At 38.3% G+C, this 23,814-nt stretch overlaps 2 protein-coding genes across 15 annotated transcripts in view; one reads left to right on the plus strand and one right to left on the minus strand.

Moving 5' to 3' along the window:
• The window catches only part of FBXL2 (F-box and leucine rich repeat protein 2), a 177,833-nt gene that overhangs the window by 147,216 nt on the left and 6,803 nt on the right, over positions 1-23,814 (plus strand). For 9 of the 11 annotated variants that reach the window (XM_065587189.1, XM_065587185.1, XM_065587179.1 and 6 more), the window contains 2 exons: positions 1,588-1,800; positions 2,979-5,185. In XM_065587189.1, the coding sequence (XP_065443261.1) occupies positions 1,588-1,800; positions 2,979-3,086 (321 nt within the window). In that variant the 3' untranslated portion in view covers positions 3,087-5,185. Of the gene's footprint in view, positions 1-463; positions 640-1,587; positions 1,801-2,978; positions 5,186-23,814 lie in introns of those variants that run through there. The other 2 variants (XR_010599172.1, XR_010599173.1) reach the window with 2 other exon arrangements.
• Positions 5,402-23,814, minus strand: part of UBP1 (upstream binding protein 1) — a 52,909-nt gene continuing 34,496 nt past the window's right edge. For 3 of the 4 annotated variants that reach the window (XM_005302642.5, XM_005302644.5, XM_024107787.3), the window contains 8 exons: positions 22,019-22,122; positions 20,208-20,262; positions 19,877-19,970; positions 13,884-13,974; positions 12,993-13,105; positions 10,642-10,784; positions 9,518-9,569; positions 5,402-7,291 (listed from right to left, as the gene is read on the minus strand). In XM_005302642.5, coding sequence (XP_005302699.1) covers positions 7,254-7,291; positions 9,518-9,569; positions 10,642-10,784; positions 12,993-13,105; positions 13,884-13,974; positions 19,877-19,970; positions 20,208-20,262; positions 22,019-22,122 — 690 coding nt within the window. In that variant the 3' untranslated portion in view covers positions 5,402-7,253. Of the gene's footprint in view, positions 7,292-9,517; positions 9,570-10,641; positions 10,785-12,992; positions 13,106-13,574; positions 13,709-13,883; positions 13,975-19,876; positions 19,971-20,207; positions 20,263-22,018; positions 22,123-23,814 lie in introns of those variants that run through there. The other variant, XR_006176854.2, reaches the window with a different exon arrangement.

Genomic DNA, 23,814 nt, shown 5'->3' on the forward strand with positions numbered 1-23,814 from the left:
ACATAGGTTGTCATTTCAAATTGAATTTTAATAGGTTTATTTTAAATAACCTTGTATTTAATTTAAATTAATAAAATCCTATTTTTATTTTTAAATAAATTTTTATCCACCCCATGCCACAGTCGTAGTCCTCAGCACATTAGACCTTTTGCTCCAGCAAATTCTAAGGGCTGAGGAAAGGATACAGGTGCCCCATAACTTTCCCAATTGTTGGATCTAAAGGACTGTTGAGAGCTGCTATTTGCCTCTGGTGAGGAGTTAGAAAGTGTACCCACTTTCCATTCGTGACCAAGGGTCTCCGCACCAGAGGTGCTCCATCAAGGAAAAAGGCGCACAGAGCAGATAGCTGGTGGTCTATGGACAATTCATGGTTCTGAGCTGGGTCAGAGTGAAAGATGGAATCAACTCAACACATCAAGCCCTTCTGCAGAGGTGATGACAGTGCAGAGCATTTATTTTATAGGTAGCTGACAAGGGTCTCAAAGTATCTGCAATGAAAATTCAAGGGTATCTTGTTATCCTGACAATGCTTCTGTGAAGGCCATGAATCCTCTGAAGGAGGCAGGAACCAGCTCAGCTTGAAATGGTTTTCTGGAGTGGGGGACATGAGGCTTTTTCCATTCTCTTCAGACATGAGAGGTAAACAGGTGCAAGCTGATGTCTTTTAAGGGAATGCCAGTGCTTTGAATGCTTGAAATACAATTCTTAAACCTACTCTTGCCACCTTCAGTATAAGGCCTGTGTCAATAAGCCCTTGGTGAAAAAACATTAGTTTTATAAGTAAATAAAGGCTAAAACACTCTCCCAAAAAAGCAGTTAATTCAGCATAGTACCTGGGTCTTTGAGGTGATTGCTTGCATGGATCCAGAGTAGGCACTATTACATGCCTGCAGTGTTCATGTGGCATATATCAGACACCCAACGGTATAGGTAACTTATTCTGCAAGAAATCTAGCAGTTTTGAATGTAAGCTCTGATTTTTCAGAGGTATTGAGGTGCCCGTAACTCCTGCTGAAGAGAGTTTAGCACTGCAGAAAAATCAAGCCATTATTGTTCTTCATACATAGATTGTATAATTGCAGGTCTGTAAGAGTAATGAATGTTCTGGAAGAATATCATATCTCTCCTCTTAGTTTTCTAAAGTCAGCATCTGGCATTGCAAATGTGTAATTTTGCCCCTTATTTTCAGTAAATTGAGCTGTGTAACAACAGAATTGGATTTCTACATCTCTAGAGAGCACAGTGCTGAGTTTGGCCATTGCTACAAAAGTGCCTGTCCTGGGGCTGTAGTGATGAAGTCAGATTATGATTTAAGTGCGTCATTCAAGTGCTGCAACCCTAAGCTGCTCCTTTTGGCAGCTGCTTCTCCTGCTCTTCAGGTTTAAGGAGACAGCACTTGAAATATGGCTCTTTGCTTCTGCAAAAGGATTAGTAATGAACCGGCACTAACAATACAAGTATTTTGAACATGGTAATCCAAATACAAAGTCACTTGAGGTTGTTCTTAGTCCTGATCTTTTGCACGGGACAATTTAAAAAAAAAAAAAAGAATGGAATGAAACATTTCATTGTCCTTTTGTCTTGTAGAGCTTATCTCACTGTGAACTGATCACAGATGATGGGATTCTGCATCTGAGCAACAGTACCTGTGGTCATGAAAGGCTCCAGGTCCTAGAGTTAGACAATTGTCTTCTTATCACCGATGTGACCCTGGAGCACCTAGAGAACTGCCACAGTTTGGAGAGAATTGAGTTATATGACTGTCAGCAAGTCACACGAGCAGGAATCAAAAGAATAAGAGTATGTGTTTTGTGTTTTTAAAGATTCAGCTTTGGGAAAGACCGTCATTTGTGCAATCAAGGGAGACTTATTGGATACACTTACAGTAGCTTAACAGATAGTCCAAAGCAAGGGAAGGTAGGATGAAAACTAAGGATGTTGGTTAACATACTTTAGAAGGCCCCCAACTTTAGGCATCAGAACTACCATGGGTATATGATCAAAAATCACCACGCAGTGCCTAATTCCATTTATAGTCCAAGCTACAGTTGGTATCAAAATAATTGTCCATGCTGATTTTTTCTCCCACTGATGTGGATTCCAGCTGGAGCTTTTTGTTTAGTTCCTAATGTTTGTTTCCCGTTCCCTCAGCGTTTTTTAAAGTATGGGTTGTGTTTTTATAGGACTGTAGAATTTAAAGAATTCTACCAACCATTCATCCTCATTACAATGCAGATATAATAAAGTATAGGACACTTGGGTAGTAGGGGCAGTTAGGCCTGTGGATCTACCTAGCAACAGCAGACCTAACATCCCCTGCCCTTGCAGGATCAGTCTCCCCTCCTCTACGTAACTCCCTGTGTTTTAAGCACAGAACTGGTCTGCTGAGCACCTGGCAGCATTTAGGGCATAGTACTGATCCAGGGACACAGTAATGCTGTGCTAGTTCACTTTCAAATTAATCACTTTGCATTGATGAAGTCTGCCTCTCTCCCTTGCAGGAACTGCTGAAGGTACCACCACTCCCTCCCCTGCTGATTTCAGGGCTGAGGCAAGCCCGGGGAAAGAATGGTTGTACAGGAGACTATAACTCTTGCTTCTGTTTCTTCACTGGCAAGAAATCCACCCTCTAGTGATTAAGAGCAGAATGAACGTTAGCCAGCCCACATCAGCAGTGTAAATACCAGTTCAACAGAAAGGAGTCAGTCACTGAGATTTAAGGTGGTAGCTGTTGGATGAGTGAATGGCCAGGTTCTAGATTATTACTCCTATGCCATAACTTTTCCAGTTTTGCTGGACATAAGCACTGGGACTTGGCCTTTAGGTAACGCAGGTTAAGCCATGGCTTACCTGGATGCCCTATATATAGATAATATGAGCACGAAGAAAAGCTTTGACAGTAGTGTGATGTCAGCAATAGTTTGGTTTTGCTCTTTATACTTCTGGGTTACATTTTTCATTTGAATTTTCATCTACAGGCTCATTTACCTGATGTGAAAGTTCATGCCTACTTTGCTCCAGTCACCCCTCCTCCTTCTGTAGGAGGTAGTCGACAGCGACTCTGCAGGTGCTGCATTATTCTTTGACAGTAGGAGCATCAGCAGAAGAAGAAAGATTCCTTTAATTATGGAAACAAAATCAGACTGCAAGTGGCTTGCAGAGTGTCAGTTTCTTAACGGCCCTAGGAGTGATGTCACAGTCATCCAATTTTGTGCTGGTACTGACTCAAGAAAGGTGTTTTTGCAGGTAAAAAGTCTTAATGTTACATGTGGATGTGGAGTAACTGATGCTTTTTTTTGTTTTTTGATTACATCTACTCCACCATCCCTGCTGTTGATATGACAATCATAGTACCATTTGCTAATGTGGACTGGGGTATTTCAGAGTTGTAGATGCTCAGTGACAGCCCCAACACTATAAGCCTCACTAAACCTGAATATTCCTATTTGTAAGCATTCTTTAGTGTAAAAAAAAATTCAGGGTCTCAAGCATGTGAGTCCAAATTGCTGTTGTACAATACACATAACCAATTACATCATCAGGTTTAAGGACAAATCAGCTTTAGCAGAAGTTGACCAAAAAAGGGAAAGTAATAATGAAAAATAGCTTCCTATTTTGCTACAGCTTTATTTAATTTCTACAAAAACTCCCAACATGTTAAATAGTTTTCTAGAGGTGTACTACCTCTTAATTTGAACTAATCATATACAAAAGAGCACTCCTCACATTGTTGAATGGTCTGTTTAGAATATTTCTCTAAACAGTCTTAAGTGTTACTCAGTAGGTTAGGATAAGAAAGATATGGCAGTTTGTGCCCTGTACACAAAAGGTCTTTTTTATATGCTCTAGCTGAGTAGGTAGAGCTGTTTACTATAGTGGCTGAAAGAATATCTATGTATGGTACTTATACTTCCCTCATTGTCATGGTATTTAATATATTTAGCCCTAAACAGAAGCTCTGGGGGTATTACTGCTTTTTTTTTTTTTTTTTTTTTTTTTTTTTTAAAACAGAGCTTACTTAATTTGCCCTAGGCCAGATCCTAAATCTGTGAGACAGAGCAAGGAATTGAATGCTGGGCTCCTGCATCCTATGCCAGTACTCTAACCAATGAGCCCCACACAATTCAGATTTCCAAAGGGGTCTGCAAATGAGAAAAGGTTGAAAACCCCTGGGCTAAGTAATTTAACATAGTTGACATGGTTGAGACCCTGAACAAGCAGTGGTTTCTGTTCCTTTAAAAACTGAAGCCAAACTTTTCAGAAACTGAGCATTCAACATGACAATTACATTAATACCTGTAACTTTTTTTTTTTTTTTTTTAAATATGGTAGGGCAACATTCTGGCCTCATTGACAGCAGTAGGGACAGAATTTCAGCTGTAGATTTAAGCCTTCTACAATGGAGAGTGAAATCTGAATGTAAAACCACAAGTCTAAGGGGGAGCTACATTTTTATATTAAGCCATCTAAATAAATGGTTGGTGTGCACAACATCTGTATACTCACTTAGGTACCGAGGCTCAACAGTAACCCTTTAAAGGAAAATATCTTGGGCTTAAAAAAGACTGGTCAACTGATAGTGTTTAAATTCTGAAAATGATGTAATGTCATTTGACAAAAGCTCTAATAAGCCACACATACTGGAAATATTGCCTTACCATTATGGGGAATGTCTAAGTTGTTGGCAAAACATAACTGGATGCAGATGGCAGTGTGTACATTTACACTGCACACTGAATCTGGAATGTTTAGAACTACATGTTTTAAAAAGTTAATGTGAAAATGTAAGGCAGCTTTTTACAGCTGCAGATCCGCAAACTTTATGAATATGGTATAAAGACTTAGTATTAAACTTTGGTGGTTCAGCTTTGTAGCAACAGCAAAAATTCCTGGATTAATTTTCATATTATTAATACACTTCTATTACCAAGATTCCCACTTAGAAATTTGGATTTATACAATTTTCTTAGCAGAACATTGGGGGAAGACCAAAATTAAATGTGAACTCAGTGCAACTTGTCAGAATGAGTAGTTGTGTGTTGCCTTAGGTTTGGCTCATTTTTATGGATCTTATTGTGAGGTTTTTATGGCATTAAAGTTGTACAAAAACCAAAATTTAACATATGCTTACACTAAGAAAAATGATAGAGGAAACAAATAAACAATCAGCTAATATTTACTTGAACTTCTGTTTCACTGATTTCAAAAATTAAGGAGCACTGCAAGCCATTAATATTTCACTCTTGAAAAAAACTCAATTTCAGCTTGACAAAAACCATACTTTTTTTTTATTTGTTTTCTAAAATATTGCTGGGGGAGCTGACTTAGTAGCAGTAATGCATTTCAGAGCAGATAATGTTAATTCTATTTTAGCAGAAAAATAAGCAGCACATTTACAAAATTATTGAAAAACATTTATTATACTTAAATTGAAATGTGTACATCTTAAAACAAAAGCAATTTGCTGGTGCCATAATTTAATTCCAATTTCAAGTGAGCTGGACAAACTACTATACAATTCCTTTAAAATTAAATGGAAAAATCCTTGATTGGAAAGTATCCACTTTTATAAAAAAACATTTGAGATTTGAAAATGGTGCTGAGGTGAAATGATAATTGTCAGTTCAATAAACTATGAAGACCCAACCAATACTTAACGATGAAGCATTTATAGGCAGAAGAAATTCGAACTTAAGTCTACAAAATTCCATTTGATCTGGGTAGAAAAACAGGAAAGAAAAATATTTAAGTTTGCAGAATTGCTAGAGCTTTAGAAAGGCTTTCTTGGTAAGAACTTAACCCAGCTAAAGAAGGAATTAAATAATATCAAAGTAGCATTTTGCATGCTGTAGTAGTTTGTTCTCTATGAATGATTTTGCACTTAGCACTACAGCATTCAAAACTTTCAAACTGATTTAAAGGGAGAGGGGATATTGTGAGTTAAAAGGGGTTTTTCTGCCTTTGAAAAATCTTCCCCAGAGTACCTAATTAATAAACTCATAAGTGGACATTAATATTAAATGTTTGAATTGCTGTGCCATACATTTGACAATTTCAAGGAAAAACTCAATTTTGAAAAGCACATTGCTTATCTTTGAAATAAGTATTAGGTCATATGGAAGAGGCACTGTAAAAAAAAATTTACAGAATCAATAAAGAAATCTCAGAAAAGGTCAAGATACCTGCCCATAAAGAGTGATTATAGAAAGACATACCTGCTACTAAAGAGACTAAGTGGTGTATATTTAGTGTTTCTTGAGCAATGTAATTGACAGTACTTAAAGCTATGTTGTAGCCCCTTGGTGCCAGTGGGTCAAATTTCCTTGTTCACACAATTCCCCCCCCCCCCCCAAAAAAAAACCACCACCTCAGGAAAACCCTCATTATTACTGGCAATTTGTTGTTTTTAACCCCACCATTTTAAAAAGCAAAAAACAAACAAACAAAAAAAACCCTGCAGCAGTGCTTCTTAGAGAAACTGGAAACTAAAAATTAAGGATGCATAGGCAATTCTTTTCCATTAAATTTGTTAAAAGCAAAACAAATACTTCGTACCCCACAGGATTTATGTTAATCCTTTCAATAAGGTACTGTCAATAATGCAGTTTGCTGCATGCATATATTGCATCTGGCTAGGACTTATTAAAATCCTATTCTGGCATTTACATTTCTTACATACACTCTTATACACAATTTACACAAGGAAGCTGTTTTGACAGCTTTACTCTCAAAAGACCCAAACAACCTGATCACTATCATCTTAACTACTCGTCTCCACACAGATTACTATGTGCTCTGCTAACATCAAAAAATAAAATCAGCATAAGGTACAAGCAAGTAATAGACAAACTGGCACAGAAAGGTAAATGCCCCAGAATAAGTTTACATTCATCTCCAAACTGGACACAGTATAATAGGAAAGCAATACTGCTTCTAGAAACTGTATCTACTGGCCATAATTTGCCTTATTTCAATAAAGGGCAAGCACCTTTGCTTATATTGTCTTCCATGCCTGTACATAGGCTGTCATGGCATTATACCTCTTATGAGGACACTTAGCTATGGCAGTGATAAGAAAGTTCACCTATCAAACAGCTCATTAGAAAGGTCTCGTGTTTTCAATATGAAACATTTTATATGGTGAAGTCCAATCCTAAGAGTTTTTGGATGTTCTTCATCGTCATTAAGCATGACTTCATTCTGCATTGGAATATCAGTCCAGTATATATACACACACACCTCTCTCTATGCCATCACTTCAGAATTATATGGAAACCTTCACCATTTTCAGCTGCAGAGAAGAAAAAGGACAGGTTTATATGAAAGACTGGCATCCTTTACCCAAGACCCCAGCCACTGAAGATACATGAATTTGTTTTAAGTTCTTGAAGCTCATATTGAAAAGCAAAACTTAACTACTAATTTGATACTGTGTTATCATATGACCTCCTGATCTTTTTTGGAATAAAAACAGCGAACTTTCCCAGCATAACACATTCTGCACCACTTTCCAACAACACTGACTCGCTAATAAATTAAGCTCAAATTATCTTGAATGTAATTTTAAATATCTAGACACTTGCTTTGCTACTTTTATTTCTAGAACTTCCTTGTTCCCATTTCAATTCATGCAGTCCCTCCTACTTTCCTATTTTTGATCTCTTTCATCAGTTCTGACACAGAACCAAAGGGTCCCCTGCAACTCCAGTTGCTGAAGCTTTTTTTTTTTTTTAGTGCTTTATCATTAAATCTCATCTGTTCTATAATGCTGTGCTTCACAAAACTGATGAACAATAGAACCCGAATGAAACGATTTAGGGTTATTTTAAATTGTCACGTTTTTTCAAGTAAATTCAGTAGATTGTATAGTGTTATTCTTTGGTGGTCTATAGCAACATTAGCAAATGGATTAGTTATCCGAGAATAAAGCAGGTAAATCAGCAAAACAAGTGTGTGAATATACAGAATAGGAAAGCCATCTGCCCTGTAGCCCAGAACATCAGGATGCAGATAAAGCCGTGGGCCTTCTGAAACAACTGCAGTAAATAGCTGCTGAAGCCAAACTGAACTGCTAAAAAACATTTTTCAAAACAATTTTTATATCTGTAGAAAAAGTGCAGATTCACTAGGAGTAGAAATTAGTGACTATTTACAGAAACTCAACATCACAAAATTTTTTGGGAAAAAGCTGGATTTATGGCAGATGCCTGCTACTATTTTTTTATTTTTATCCATAAGATCTAAATGTAACAAAGATTTGATTAATGACAAGCCAAAGACACAAACCTCCTGGTATGAAGTTAAAGAGACCCCCTCCAAATAAAATTTAACATGAGAACGGCCATACTGGGTCAGACCAAGGGTCCGTCTTGTCTGCCGACAGTGGCCAATGCCAAGTGCCCCAGAGGGCGTGAACCTAACAGGCAATGCTAGGGATACCATTCCTTACCCATCCTGGCTAATAGCCATTAATGGACTTAGCTAGATAAATCAATGAAGGTTCTCTTTTAAACCCTGTTATAGTCCTAGCCTTCACTCCTCAGGCAAGGAGTTCCACAGGTTGACTGTGCGCTGTGTGAAGCGTATATAATACTGTGATGAATCCAAGGCATTTGGATTTGTTATTTATTGGCTGTAAGGCATTGTCCATCGTGCGCAAATATGGAAGGAATACGAGCTAGAAAACACATCTGGAGGCATGTAAGCAACAACCCAGGACGCATGAGGAGACTAGGTTAAAAGCTAGGATTAGTGATGAAGCAAGCTGGAAAGCAGGAAGAAGTACATATGTAATGCCAGCCTGAGCATGTGCAGCCACTAAATGATTTTTGTGTTTTGTTTTATTCAAATGTAAATTGGAACAGCCAACTAGCATAGCGTATACACCAAGATCGCAAGTGGGATTCATGCCAACCTAAAATAATGCTCTAGCTGTTGGCTCTCTAACCTTTGGAAATTTGTCCTGCATCAAGCTGCACACAAATTCTTTCTAAAAAGTTAAATTTTATAGAAAGCCACAACCTTCAATTTTTATCACCCACTGTAGTATATTTCTCTTTGAAACTTTAATTCATCCCTATGTAACTTAAAAGTACTATTGGAGTATCTCAAACACTAGTGAGCACTGATACAAACAGTGCTATAGAATCACACTTAAATCCTGTGAACTGTTCGTTTTAAACTGACATTTTGGGGATAGATGTGGATCAGGTTACTTCACTCAAATTTGCAAGACAGCTGTCCTGGCATGGATTTATATCTAACAAGTAACAATCTCTAGCTAAAGGTTTATCTAAAAGAAAAAGCGTTAGACCTTTCACATTATAAAAATCTCTTAATTTGGGGTTGAAAGCAATAGTTTCCACCTCTTTCCCTCAAGTTACTTTACTTGGCTGCACTGTTACTTGTTTGTAGAAGCAACACTGCTGGCATATCTAGGTGCAAAACTCTGCTTCTTAGTTAAAAATCTAGACGCTACTTAGGCCAGTTATCTTTATTATTACAAAAAATAATATACCTTTTATTGTGGTGACTAAGAAGCAACTCTCATCTTGAAAGTTCTGAACCATCTAGAAAGAAAAAGGAGATATTAAAATCCCAACTTCGTACCATCTAGGAGGCCAGCAAGCCAGTTAAGCAATTTGAATGCCAAAGTGATTCATAAATATTTCTAAATGGGCACTCTATGCAACTATTTTCATAATATTTTTCTCAGTACATGTAGTTATATACAAAATACACTAGTACAATGTACTAGATTTCTCCAAAAGGAGCGACTAAAATGTCAATATATAAGTACAAGCATAATTTATTGATACTTCATTTACAACATCATTACTTAAAGGGCTCCAGAATTATGTGGCTAGAATCTTTGTCTGCATAAACTGCTTAAGTAATTCACAGCTAACAATGGTATTTAAACCTTGCAACTTACATACTATGTTTCTTCAATATGTATCTAGTCAAGAAAACAAATTGCATCTCATAATTAACTGCCTACATAGTAAATCACATTCCCATAATCTTTCAATTCCTAAATTACTAATTGTGAGGAAGAGATAAATTAAACAAACCAAAGTGTCAGTTAACTCTTAGATGGTTTGTTTACTGTTGCAAGGTAAAGACTTCATAGTATTACAATCGATGTACATGCATCATGAAAATATTCATGTTCAAATATTATATACTACTGGGATCTTCTCTCAGATCCCTTGTGCCCTAGTCATTACTATACTGCCAGTAATGAATTTTGTACTACGATAACCACTCTCACCAGAATCTGGTTAAGCCACATTCTACTCTGAGTTTTACGGAATGTCTTTTTGACCTTTGGGAGAACCTTAATCTAATGTATTTATTTAAAATGGCTTTGGTTCCAGTCACACTGTTGCTGTGGAAAAACACAAGTTCTAACTATCAGAAGACATTAAGTATATGCTACATACTATGCAAGAGAAAAAAGCAGTGCTGCTCAGAGAAAACTGCCTAAAGAAAGTGTGGATACAAACATGATTTAAAATAAACCACAACTCTTAAAACTTACCAACTTTAATTTGTAAACTTGTCAGTTTTGAGATCACAATTTATTTAAAAAAGCAAATGAAACAATGGAAATGTTTTTAAACAAAAAAATTTTGTTACCTGATCACTAACGAGGATGTGGATACCAGTAGGACCCTGTCTGTAAACCTGATTAATCTGATGCAAAGGAATATTAAACACCAAAGCAAGCTTGCGAGTGACTTCTGAGGCTGCCATTTCTTCTAAGTAGATTGCATGATAAACTATAAGAAAAAAAGCTTTTTACTTGGAATAAGAATTATACGGTCCTTGATAACTATTTAGATGAAAACACATCCCTGTAGGGTTGTAAAATTTTACATCCCCCCACTTTAAAGTCCCCCTTTGTTTGTTTGTTTTAGATTGTCCTTGGTCTGCAATACCTTCTTAGAAACTTGAATACCTTTTTCTACAGTGTTGTCCTTTATTTGGCAAACACTGATTCTTCCCATTCTCTATTTCATTCATGTGCACAAACGACCATGACTTTTCCTTCAATCAGATTTCTCATCAGAATGATCAATTTTCAGCACAGTTCTATGAATAGGGCTAGTTTGCATTTGTTTTGATACTAAAACAACCTTCAAAGCATCCGTAGGACAAATTTTACAGTATCATGTATAAAATTACCTTTTAAAAACAGATTTTAGTTCTGCCAAAAATGACTGGAAAACTTTTAATCCACGACATTATCTACCATATTCTATTTTTAAGGCAGATAATATTTTTGGCCTGAGCTACTAGACTATAATCACTTTGCTTCATGAGTTTTCTTGCAAAGAAAACTCTCTACAGAGTCCACCCAGATGATTTCCGCCTTAATCTCTCCCTTCCATTTTATATAACTTGATATGATAGTAAAAGAGAGACTGTACAGCAAAATAAAACATGGTCAAAGTTTCTTCTTTTCCAAACAGCAGCATGGCTGTGGGCAGCTTAATGCTTGGTTTTGAATTTTACAGATTTATACAATTGTGGGTTCCCAGAGATGAAAATTAAAAAGCTTTATACCAATATCGCTTAAACAACTGTGATCAATATTTGGTCAGATTTGTTGTACATGTTGCTGGGAATGCTCTAATAAATGAAAAGAGGCAGAAGTCTCTAGCAGTTACATATTTGCATATGCCCCTCCCTCTCCTTTCACAGCAATTTTGAATCTTGGATGTGTTAGCCATTACCAAATGTAATGAGAAACTACAATTATCCAAGAGGAATTTCTATCTTATTTAACATAGGACATACAGTAGAACCTCCGTTACAAACACCTTGGGAATGGAGGTTGTTTGTAACTTTGAACAAAACGTTGTGGTTGTTCTTTCAAAAGTTTACAACTGAACAGTGGCTTAATACAGCTTTGAAACTTTAATATGCAAAAAAAATGCTGTTCTCCCTTTTTTTTTTAGTAATTTACATTTAACTGTACTGCACTGTATTTGCTGCTTGGGGGAAAGAGGGGAGGAGCTCTGCTGGGTGTCTCTGATTCCAAATGAGGTGTGTGGTTGATTGGGTAGTTCGTAACTCTGAGGTTCTACTGTACTCCATACAGATACTCCCTCTCTGCCCCAGTTTCCTGGCTGGAAAGCATTTAAGTGCTGGTATACGATCCTCAGTCATTCCCCAGGAAATCTGATGGGAGGGTGAATCTCCACTCCCTCCAGAAAGTTGACATAAGTGAAAGAGCAAGATAAGTTTAGCTTCAAGTAGTTCCAATGGCTCTAATAATAGGAGCAATGTGGATTTACTTGTTCTTTAATGTGATTGCTCTGTAATGTACTCAGTTACGTTCTCAGTAGTGGTGGAAATAGAGCAGTTCCCTGACAAACAAACACTAGTAAGATCATATCCTTTAATACACTCCTCAGCTATTTTTCCTTATCCAAACCACACTAGTTTCATTTCAAGTATATGAAGTCCTATCAGTAAAAAGTAATTGAAATGGATATGAACATAAGTTCCTTCAATTACAGTTGTACATTCACCTAAAGTGAATTTCTTGGCAGACCACCATGGATCATGTGAATGCTCATTAACTACATTATCCATGCAACAAAAACAAAACCTTAAATTTTTTTCAAGCCACTTAAAAGCCTACTTTTTATTAAATTTTCTATTCTTGAAGGTGATGTATGTTCCACCATAGAAGCACATATACCACTTCTGGCTTAAAGTCTTAGGAGTGCACTCATCTCTGCAATGCTAAAACTGCTGTGTCACCATTAATCCACTTTCCTCTGCATATTCACTTTCTGGATACAATTTTATTGATGCGATGCTATGTGTAAAGCCACAATTCTAGCAGTTTATAAATTAGTCTAAACTATTATATTTTATTGAAAATCTATTCTCAGCTCCTCTTTTTCCTCCTCACGTGTTTATTTCAAACCTGTCATTGCTTAGTAAGTCATAAAAAGAGCACTGTATGATCATACCATATATTGCACCATTGCTGTTATCACCATTGGTTGCATCTTGCTGCCTTTCCAGTTGTATGCTCCTCAATGGTTCTTGGCAGACATAGATTGTTAAACGGGGCCTAACAGACCTGCAATTTACAAAGGATACATATAATTTTAAAAATAAACACACTTGCCCAAAAACGGTATGAAGGATTTAGATCAATCTTATTTCAGTTGCCTTGCATTAACAATACACTTAAAATTTTGCTGCTTTACAAGCTATTTAAAAAAAACCAAAACCAAAACCACACACACACACCCCTCATACAAATTATCACCAGTGGCTTAATCTAATGATCTAGTCTCAGAACCATTGAGATGGTCTGCCAGATGCTGGTAAATTTAAATTTAAAAATTAATTCAACAATTTTAAAATTACTGACACAAGACTTGCTTACAATGGAATCCTGGAACACAGCTACTGAATAGCAATAATTACATCTCTTATAAAGACAGTATGTTACTAAATATGTATTATCAGTTTCATTTGTAATTAGAATTCTGTATTTATTTATCAGCCATGACCTCAAAAAATTTAGGTTCTTTATAGCTCACCTAAATGAGAAGTTTTGTCTCTTGGCAACAAACCCATCCGTCTTCAAGAAATCAGTACTGCCCAACTGCATTGCTACCAGTCTTACAGTCTACCTTTGAACTCATCAGTGCCTGCATCATATCTGTAGCCTGCCCTGAAGGTGTACACAAAACAGTCTTCTTTTGAGCACATTACTGCCAACTCCTGAGACAGCTAAACAGGCATATGCCAACCTAATTCTCAATTCATATCTCCCAAATCCCCTATTCTAAGAAAGGCACATTACTGTGATTGAACAAAAACACTTAAATGTAAACTTGGCATTTTACCTGGATTTCAGTGCATTATATAGCCGAATGCCATCGGCCGGACCACAGATTTGTACCAGGTCCTCTCTTGTCAGCTTTAATAAATCAGCACCTGGAGAAATTCAGAAGAGCAAGATTTAGCTAGTTTCTTTTAGGACAAGGAAGTTCAAAAGAATCCAATATTCATTAAAAACAAGTTACAAAATTGGCCCTTGAAAAACAATGCAACTCTGCAAGATAAACACCGACAGCAAACAAAGACTAAAAGATGATTTTGATAACACTCCTGCAAAACACACAAGTACTTGCTAACACTAAGAAATAATTACCTGATTTTCAGAGAAAGTAGCACCCCTACCTCCAGCTTAATTCAACACCTTTGAAAATCAGGTAATGTGACTGCAAAGTGTCACTTGTTTTAGTAAAAATGGTTTAAAAATATTAGATTGCTCTATAGATAAATCATAGTTTAACTGGCTTAAGACAAGATTAAGAGATTTACACCTGGGCTAATGTGTTTCAGTCAGATGCAAAATGGAGGAAAAAAATACACCCATAGAAGTGTTGGTTTATCACAGCCTGCTGATCCTTATATTACAGTATAGCTTTTGGGACACTTTATCCTAGACTGTGTGCACTGAAAACACTCTGGTTACATTGCTGTTTCCTAGATTGTGCATATCAGAAAATTTGGATGAAAAAGAAGTTCCTCTGACACCCATCACAGTTGCTCTATGTCCATATGTTAGCTGCATCAAGAACCTTAGAGAGTAGGGCTTCAGCATATATTTACCAAGTTCTGGCAACATGTACTGCTGTGCCACAAGATCAGCTGATGTCCACTTCACCTCCAACCTTCTCTAATTTGAGTCAGTTACCAAAGCAGTCTCACAAATGGTATCAACAGCCACATTTACAGAGGAATAACTATTTCTACCATATGCCAACCAATAAAAAGACCACAATATTAAGTGCCGTTCTACTCTGAAAAGTGATTATGAAAAAATGGCACGTTTCTAATAGACACATCTGCATCCTACGGTGTATTCAGTCAGATCAGCTTACGTGACAAATTTTTTGATCCTTGTAGAGCCAACACAGCAGTAACATAACATGTTAAATTCCATTTCTTTCTTGTGCAACAGAACAGTGCATTGAATTCTGATTTTAAGGCCTATGCCCCTCTGCCAATCTATTGAAGACAGTGAGGTTATACAGATGTCACTGAGGGCATATTCTGAAAATTCAGCTCCATCTTGGCAGAGGAACTTCAGGGTCTTGATGTGTAGTGGAGAAGGTGGTGCAGAAAGGTCTACATTTATTAGACACTGGGGATCTTTTTAGGAAAGGGAGACTACACAGAAGGAGTGGCTCCATCTTAATAAAAATGGAACCAGACGGATGGCACAAAATAAATTAGGTTTTGATTTGAGTTTTTAAACTAGGAGCTTGGGGGAAGAGGACAGGAGACTAGCAGTACAGAGACATCTTCCAAAGATAGCAGTAATTATAAGGAATAGTACTATGTAGCCAATACAGGGTAGCACAAATAGCCAATACAGGGTAGCACAAAATGCAACTGATCTAGACAAGGGACAGGAAAACCAGAGGAAACTTCAGAGAAATCATAGAATAAGGTGTTAAATAAAAAACACAGACATCTGTCCAAAAAAAAGCCACCTTACAAATGTTTATGTACAAATGAGAAGCTTAAAAAGCAAAAGTAAGTGAACTAGAATTCCTCAGAACAAAAGATGATTCTGATATAATAGACAGAGATGTGGTGGAATGACAAAAGTTAGTAGAATACTGTAATACCAGGCTATAAACTATATAAAACAGACTGGGCCAATTAGGGAGAGTAGTTGTCTTGCATCTTAAGGATTCCATAGAGTCTAGTGAGATAATCATTCTCAGTGGAGAGGACCATGCAGCTGAATTTGTATCGATATGAATCCTAAGCTTTAAGAATGTAAATCCGTAAGTACAGTTATGTTATTGGTCTCATGATCAAGAAAGGAAACCTAATGCAGAATGTTGAGAGAACACAGAGGCAGCAAAGCCAAAGAAAGAAAGAAAGAAGTTCAACTATGCACATATAAACTAAATGGCACAGCGGGGCAAAGTTTAGAGAAACACTTGCTCGACGTTTTAAGTGATTGCTTATTTCTAGAACGCAAGAGGAGAGGCTATTCTCAACTTATTCTCAAGTAACACACAAGAGTTAGTTTGAAAGTGTCATTAGCTGAGCTGCTAAGTAATAGTGTGATCACAATATAATTAGGGTCAAAATTCTAGGGGGATATAAGATACCAAAAAGTGACACAGTGACAGTTTCAGAAAGACAGATTTTAATAAAACGATAAGAGTAGTCAAAAAGTCCCTAAAGGCAAAACGTAAAGAAAGTAAAACCCTTAGAAGTGGCATGCATACTACCTAAGAAAACAATAGACTCAGAAGACCTGCATGCCACTGAATAAAAGGGGAACCAGGCAGCAAAGTGGTGAAATGACAAGGTTCATTAAGTTACTGGAACCAAAACCGCTATCCTTCAAAATTTGGAAATTTGACACTAGAGAAGTCAGACAGCAGCATAAATTATAGCAGGCAATAAAGAAGGGCCAAAATGGATATCAAAGAGCAAATAGCTAAATATATAGTGATGGCACTGCTTCTAGAGCCTGATGGCTTCCTGGTACAGAGGGGATTATCACATTCCTCCCTGTTTTTATATAGTGCATAGCAGACATGTCAGGATTGGTACCATGGAATTCCAAAGAAGGACAGGAACACTATGCAGGCTAGTCTGATGCCCTCAGCTTCAAGATGGTCAAATGTAATCACAGATCCTGGACCCAGGTGTCTTGCACCTGCAGGTGGTTCATGAGGGCATCCCACCTTGTCCCTGAATTGTTTGTGATAAATGTCAGTCAGGTAGGGGACAGTCAGTTCCCTTTCTGTATGTTCACTGGATCCAGCCACATCAGCTCTTGTAGGATGTGGGACAGGACTGAGACTTTTTTGTTCACGTGGTGTCTGGACAGTTGTAAGGGCTGAAGATTAATTCTGGCAAGCAGTGTCGCATATGTACATGGCAACATGTGGCCTAAGAGCTCCAGACATGCACACACCATCATAATTGGGTTTGACTGCAGGTAGTTTAACATCAACTGGAGACACTGGACTCTGCTCTATGGCAGGTAGACTGGCTGATAGGGAGTTGATCACACAGCTCCTATAAAATCTCTTGTCTGAGATGTTAGGGATTATTTCTCATTGCTCATGTGGAGTTCTAGTTGGGGGAACAGAGAGAAAAACTTAATCCAAGGCTGGGATCTGTATCTGATCAGCCTGTCATCCAAGTAAGGATAGACATGAATTCCCTCAAATGTGCTCCTACTACTTCCTGGCACTTAATGAATACTCTAGGTGCCATGAAAAGGCTGAAAGGCAATGGTGTCTGTATTTGTTGAGTCTCCTCAGGTCTAAGAGGAGAAGGGGGAGGACTTCATCCTCTTTGGAATTAGGAAACACAGAGTAGAAGCCTTTTCCCTTGCATTTCTTTGGAACTTTCTCTATGGTTTCCAAAAGCAAGGTGGCCACCTCTGATTGCATGAGAGGGGCAGGGGTGAAGAATGGAAGTAGATGGGGTAGCCATGGAAAGGACCTCTAACACCCACCTGTCCGATATAATGGCAGACCATGCCCAGTGGAACAGGCAAGGTGGCTTTGGAAGGTAATGCTCATTTGACCAGCTCTGATGTGGTTCCCAACTATGTAATCAAATTTGCTGGCATGTGGCATGTCATAGGAGCAGTGTGCATCGCCAAAGAGGAAGAAGGTTGGCACCCTATCATACCATGGTATTTTCTGTGCCTGATATTCAGGATGCTTGTGCTGGTATGCGGGCATCCAAGGCCTCATCTGCGGGTGAGGACCGTATGGCTTGTGATATGGTGCTGGGGTGTGATTCCCCGGGGAATTTAAGGTGGCCTTTGAGTCTTAATGAGTACAGAGCACAAAGGTTAAGTCTTCAATTGTGACCTTTACCTCTCTTGGGATACCCAATACTTAGAGCCACAAAGTTCTGCACATCACCACAGATCTCACCACAGTGCTGGAGATGTTAATTGTGACTTGGTGTGTCATCCAGGCTACCAGTTGACACAACTTCAACCCTTGATTATGTTTCTTACCACCTCTCTGGCATCTTGTGGAGCACTGCGAGAAAGGGGGCGGGGGGGGGGGGGGGGAAGAATCACCTTGTCCTAGGTTAAGTAGTTATATTAGGCCAGTAAGACCTGGCAATTGGCTGCATGCAATTGTACAGAGAGGCAGAAAAATGTGACTTTCTCCCAAAGAGGTCAAGCCTTTTCAAGACCATGTCAAAGTCAGACTTTAAGGTCAGAAGGGACCATTATGATCATCTAGTCGCACAACGCAGGCCACAAAATCTCACCCACCCATGTCTTTGATGGTACTCTTGCTCAACTTAGATTTCTCCTGTACCACGAACACAACTAAGGAGCCTAGGTTGGGTGAATACAGAAACACTCAAACCTTGTTAAAAGCTATTTGGTACCTCTTCTCAACCACTTCTCATGGTGGGCATTATTGTGGCTGGCACCTGCCACAGGGCCTAGTTGGGTCAAACAGCCCCTTCTTTCTCAGAATGGTAATATTATCCAGGCCAAGAACTGATAGAAGAGAAATACCAAATTATATGACATCCTACCACTGCTGTCTCTACCTCCATACTTCCAGTAACCTGCAGAGGGAGTTCCTGGAATATTTTAAAGTCATCAGGCATTGGTACCAATGCCAAGCATACTGTAGGTCCTGGAGCCAGGGTCAGTGCTGGTGTGGTCTTGGGTGCCACAAGCTTCTCCATTTCCCTAGCCCTCAATGCTATGCAAGGCCTGGTGGATTTCTCTGCAGAGGCTTTGCATTACCTGTCTTTATGGGAGGACACCGAAAGTTCTGTCTGGAGTCTCTACCACTATGCTTTAAGCAACCTGTTGGTGCTGGACTTTGACACTGTAGTTGGTGGTCCCGGTTTTGATGCTGATGATATCTGCTTTGGTGCCATGGCAGCTGTGCCCTGTTTCTTTCTTGGTGCTGTTTTGCCCACACTGGTATCTTGTCTGCTGTGCAGGGTGCTGAATGAGCCTGGCTCTAGCAAGATTTTGGAGCTCGTCTCCTCAGGTCCTAAGACAGACCTTTATGGATTGTTCTGGAAAGTGGAGTTTGACCCTTGTGTCTTATGACTTAACATATCCTAGCAGGAAATGTCAGGCACATTGAACATCTGCTTGGTACGTGTGATTCTCCAAGGCAGAAGAGGCACCTACTGCATCCATCTTTTAGGGGGACTAGTCCAGCACGGCATGAACAGGGCTTGAAGCCTACAGGTTTCAAGTCTGCCATGTTAAGGAGCAATTTTAAAGGGGTGGGGGTTTAACCTCCAATACCCTGTCCAGTCAAGTGAACAGGATCCCAGCAGTTGAAGCAGAAGGTAATCAAAGGAGTTCTGAAGAAGTTCACAAGATTTGAAGAAGGTTGAGCCAAATCTATGGTCAGACATTCGCCACGTTCCTTTGTGCTGCCACAGGCCATTCCACTCTTTACGCCCTCACATGGGAGCACTGAACTAGACAGACCACGAGTCTAATCCAGTGTGTCGATTCATTCTCTTCCTAAATAAGGAGTGAATTAGCATTTGAGTCTGTGAACCATCATTACTGGTGGTGATGCAGAAGACAGACAGACAGACAGCCAGCCAGCCAGCCAGCCAGCCAGCCAGCCAGCCCAGTTTCACTTTTAGGTGTCAGCTTGAGTTTGTAGAGCTGGCAGTTAAAGGCAGCTTTTTCCCTGAAAACTGAACATTTGGCCTAGAAATCAGATAGACACTAAATATTCAACCCCATGCTGCTATTTTTACAGAGTAATTTTTCAGAGAAGACACTCACTCAAAACTTGAGGGAAAACTCTAAATAGACATTAAAAAAAAATACCTGAGAAATTTGAAAAAAGCCTTGTATAGGTAGAGAACCTATGTTTGAGTAACCACTGCTGAGTTTCCTGGATTGTGGCTGAAGGCTGAAGTTGCTGTGAGAAACAGGGTTGAAGAAGACAATTTTGATGTTAAATTGTTTTTATAAAACAAATAAAAAAGTCAACTAATTTTGTTACATTATTAAAAACAATTATGTATCTCATTTCCTTTCATCAGAACACACCAATAATGAAATCAGTATGAATCACCTCCACTTCACTGATTATTCAGCAATTAGGTACAAGGTTTGCATTGTGTAATGAAGACCAAACAGCAATATAGATACTCACATCTCCAGACCCTTGAGAAGTTCCATCTCCTTGATGATTTGGGGAGGAAGAATTGCTACGGTGGAGAGGTGGAACAAAAATAATGATATTACTGGATTTTTAAAAGTTAAGAGAATAAAACCATTCAAGCATTACTGATAAAGGTAACTTTCAATTTCCAAAATGATAAAAAAAAGTCCCTATTTTATGGCAGCAGCATGATTCCTAGGTTAAAGACCACTCAGGGAATAAACTGGTCTGGTGGAGATATGCTGTAAGAAAGAGGAATATCATCACTTAGACTGCAAATCACTTGGTTCCTAATCTAATCACTGCTAGTCAACTGAAAAAGCAGCACCCATAATAAACTCACACATCCAACCATCTATCTTAAAAGGAAGAAATGAATAGTGGTCACAGGATTGAAGAGGTAAGAGAGGTGCTGTCCATCCTCTGATGCACAGGGTCAGTCACAAAAAAGGTAGAGATGCCAGGATCAGCTTTCTGAACACCCTGAAAAAAATTAGTGGTTCTCCTGAATGTTGCATTAGTGACAGTAAATTACACCAATACTTCACATTTATATAGCACCTTTCACCCCAGTTTCTTATAATTTTATACATATGGCACCACTGCAGAGGTGTCTGACATGGAGGGCATCAGTCAGCCAGAGCAAAACATGAGATACAATAGTAGGCTAACCTCTACTCTTACATAACATTCAGATCAGATAGTCTTTCAGATTAGACTTTAAAAACTGAACCTGATATAGAGTCTGGCATGGAGCTCTATTTTGAGGCTTAAACTAAAGGATGTGCCAACCATACCAAAATGTGAAACACATTTCTACAAGACAAATGAAATATTTAAAACCTGATATTTAGATTACTAAGCAATCCTTTCTAGCAGAGCCTAAAGTTTCAGAGCTACTGTGTGTACTTTAAGCTTTTCTCTGCAGAAAACGCTTCTGTCAAACGTTCTTCCCCCCCTACACCATTAGGCCAAGTCTGAAGGGAAAAATCTGTAATCTGCCACTGTCACGGCATCTCCTTCCCAAACACCATCATAAGAAAGAGATGCATATTAATGTTTTCTGTAAGTGCTTCAACTACAGCACCTACTGCAAGTAAGCCACCACACTTGAAGATGAAAAAGTAGAAAGACAAAAGAAAGGTGGGGAGAGAAAGACAACACTCTTGATCATAAATCTTCCCCTAGGTCCCTCATCTTTAGTTGTGCTATCTCATCTGACTCTCCCTCCTCCCCCCCGCTTTAAATGAAGGAAGGAAGATAAGTAATTGATTTAGCAGCTATTACTGGTATTTCACTGTGAATTTCATGGATTAGATTTACTGTAGTATCCCCCTTCCCTTACAGGAATAAAGCTATAGTGGTACAAGCACTTATACCAATATTACTGTCCACACGAGGGGGGTTGTACTGCTGTAACTTCGCTGATACAGTTTAAGTGATCCAACTTTTGTGTAGATAAGGCCTTAGTAAGTACCCCAGTTAAAAGGAAAAGAACTTGCTAGGAATTGTGCTATGGTCAATAAGTTAAGTTTCCAGCAATGGATACTGAGCAGGGAAAATATGATTCCTGGGGCTGGAGGAATAATTTTACAATTGAAAAAAATAATGCCAAAAGTTTCAGAGTTCTGAAAAATGTTGGCCAAAGTTCTACATTTCCCCCCACTCAAATTAATTTTGGGGATTGGTAGTCAAGCTTTCATATTTATACATATCTACATTCAGATTAAAGGAAAATGCTTTAAGCATATGATTGATTTTTTAAAAAACACTTCTAATTAAACTACAGAAAAGAAACTTACCTGTCTGGGACACTGTAGGTACTATGTTGAGCAGAGGTAAAAGTTGGTGTTGGGGTAGGGCTATTGTTTACAAATGCCGTAGGAGTATCAGGCCATGGTGAGCACTGAAGATAGAGAAAAGAATTAAACAATAAGTTTATCGTAAAACCTTGTCACTTTGGCATGTAGTCCTACACTGAAAAGCCCTGAGTTCACTCTTGTTGAATTTTAATCTGAGTTTTCAAATTAAGTTTCCTGCACCCCACTTGTTCCATGCATGTATCTGATCCTGACCAGGAATTTTAACTAAACCAAGGCTGTTTTACTTATTTTTTCTGTTCCATGAAGGAGATTCCTATTTATTATTAACTTGATTATTGCTTTCTAATGACACAATGAAGGTGGTGGGGATGGAGCTGATGGAAGGACTGCAGAGATTATTAAAACAAACAAACAAAAAAAAAGGACATCTGAAATCTGCACAAATCAACCCCAATAGGCAGCAAATGGCTACAAGAAGGTTCAGGGATAATGAGTATAAGCAAAGCTGAGAAACCAGATTTCAGTACTCAGTCCATAAGCTTAAAAGGTGCCTACCCTGACAGTGCTCACATTAGCTGTTACTCTGAGATGTCTAGCAGTATTTCTTTTTCAAACTATTGTTATTTCGTCGAAGACTAAATTGATGCCCACATGCAGGTTTGCTTTCTCTTTCATGCTAAGCTGGGAGTTTTATTCATGAAGTAGTAATTCATCAGAAGCATTTACTGATAAACCCACTATCAAGTTAGGTCAATTTTTTTAAAAATCTACCAGCCAGGATAAAGGCCCTTTAAAATGACACTGGTGTTTAGTGCTCCAAATGCTTTATTATAATCTATTAAAAATAAAATTAATTTTTAAAAAAGATTTAGCTTTTAATAAGGAAAAGTGCAAGGACACATGGATAAACTGTAAAACAAGCAGCCAAACAAAGATTAAATGAACAGAAGGCCAAGACCATGCTAGACATGCCAACACAGGTTTCTGATACACTCTTCACGATTGTCCGTTAACCCAAATATAAGCGAAAGTTTCTTTAAGGCAGTTTTTAAAGCTATTTCTTGTCCCTGAAAAGCAAGAGCTAAACAGTAAGTCCCAGAATTTAACAGGTGCCTACACTTCAAACATGGAAGATTCAGTGAACTTGAAATCCCTCATATGTTTAAGTACTGAAAGGCCCTTTTTATTGACAATAACATGAGAAAAATCTTATGCTGCCTGCACGTTTTTTGACATGCTTATTAATCTTTTTGTGCTGGAAGTCTGTCTTTCACTTGCCAGCAATGAATACACCAAAAATCCTAAAACTGGTTAATGTTCCTAGAGACACTGCTTGGGACCTCAAAAGCTGGAAAACTTGGAAATCACATATACAGTGGACTCACTCTAGAGGGGGATTTGTGATCTTATAACTTTTATTAATACAAAGAATGTCACATTGTTACCATGTACAGATATAGCCGACACGGGCATACTAGACTGCGACTTCACTCATACTGAACATGATCATTCACTGTTATCTGGTACTCCCCCACCCATTCTGCCAGATCTACCTGACGTCTCTCATCATAAACTAAGACTCTAAGCTCTCAGGGACAAGGACTCTATTATGTGTGTACACAGCAACACACACAATGAGGCTTTGATCCCTAATTGTGAGCTTTAGGCACAACCACAATACAAATAATAAAACTAACGAGCCATCTATTTCTCTAGCACTAAGAGGAAAGTTTAGAGGGTAAAAGATTTCTGACATCCCTAAAACATGACATGGC

The sequence above is a fragment of the Chrysemys picta genome, chromosome 2 (genome assembly GCF_011386835.1).
Source record: "Chrysemys picta bellii isolate R12L10 chromosome 2, ASM1138683v2, whole genome shotgun sequence".
NCBI classification, from domain to species: Eukaryota; Metazoa; Chordata; order Testudines; family Emydidae; genus Chrysemys; species Chrysemys picta.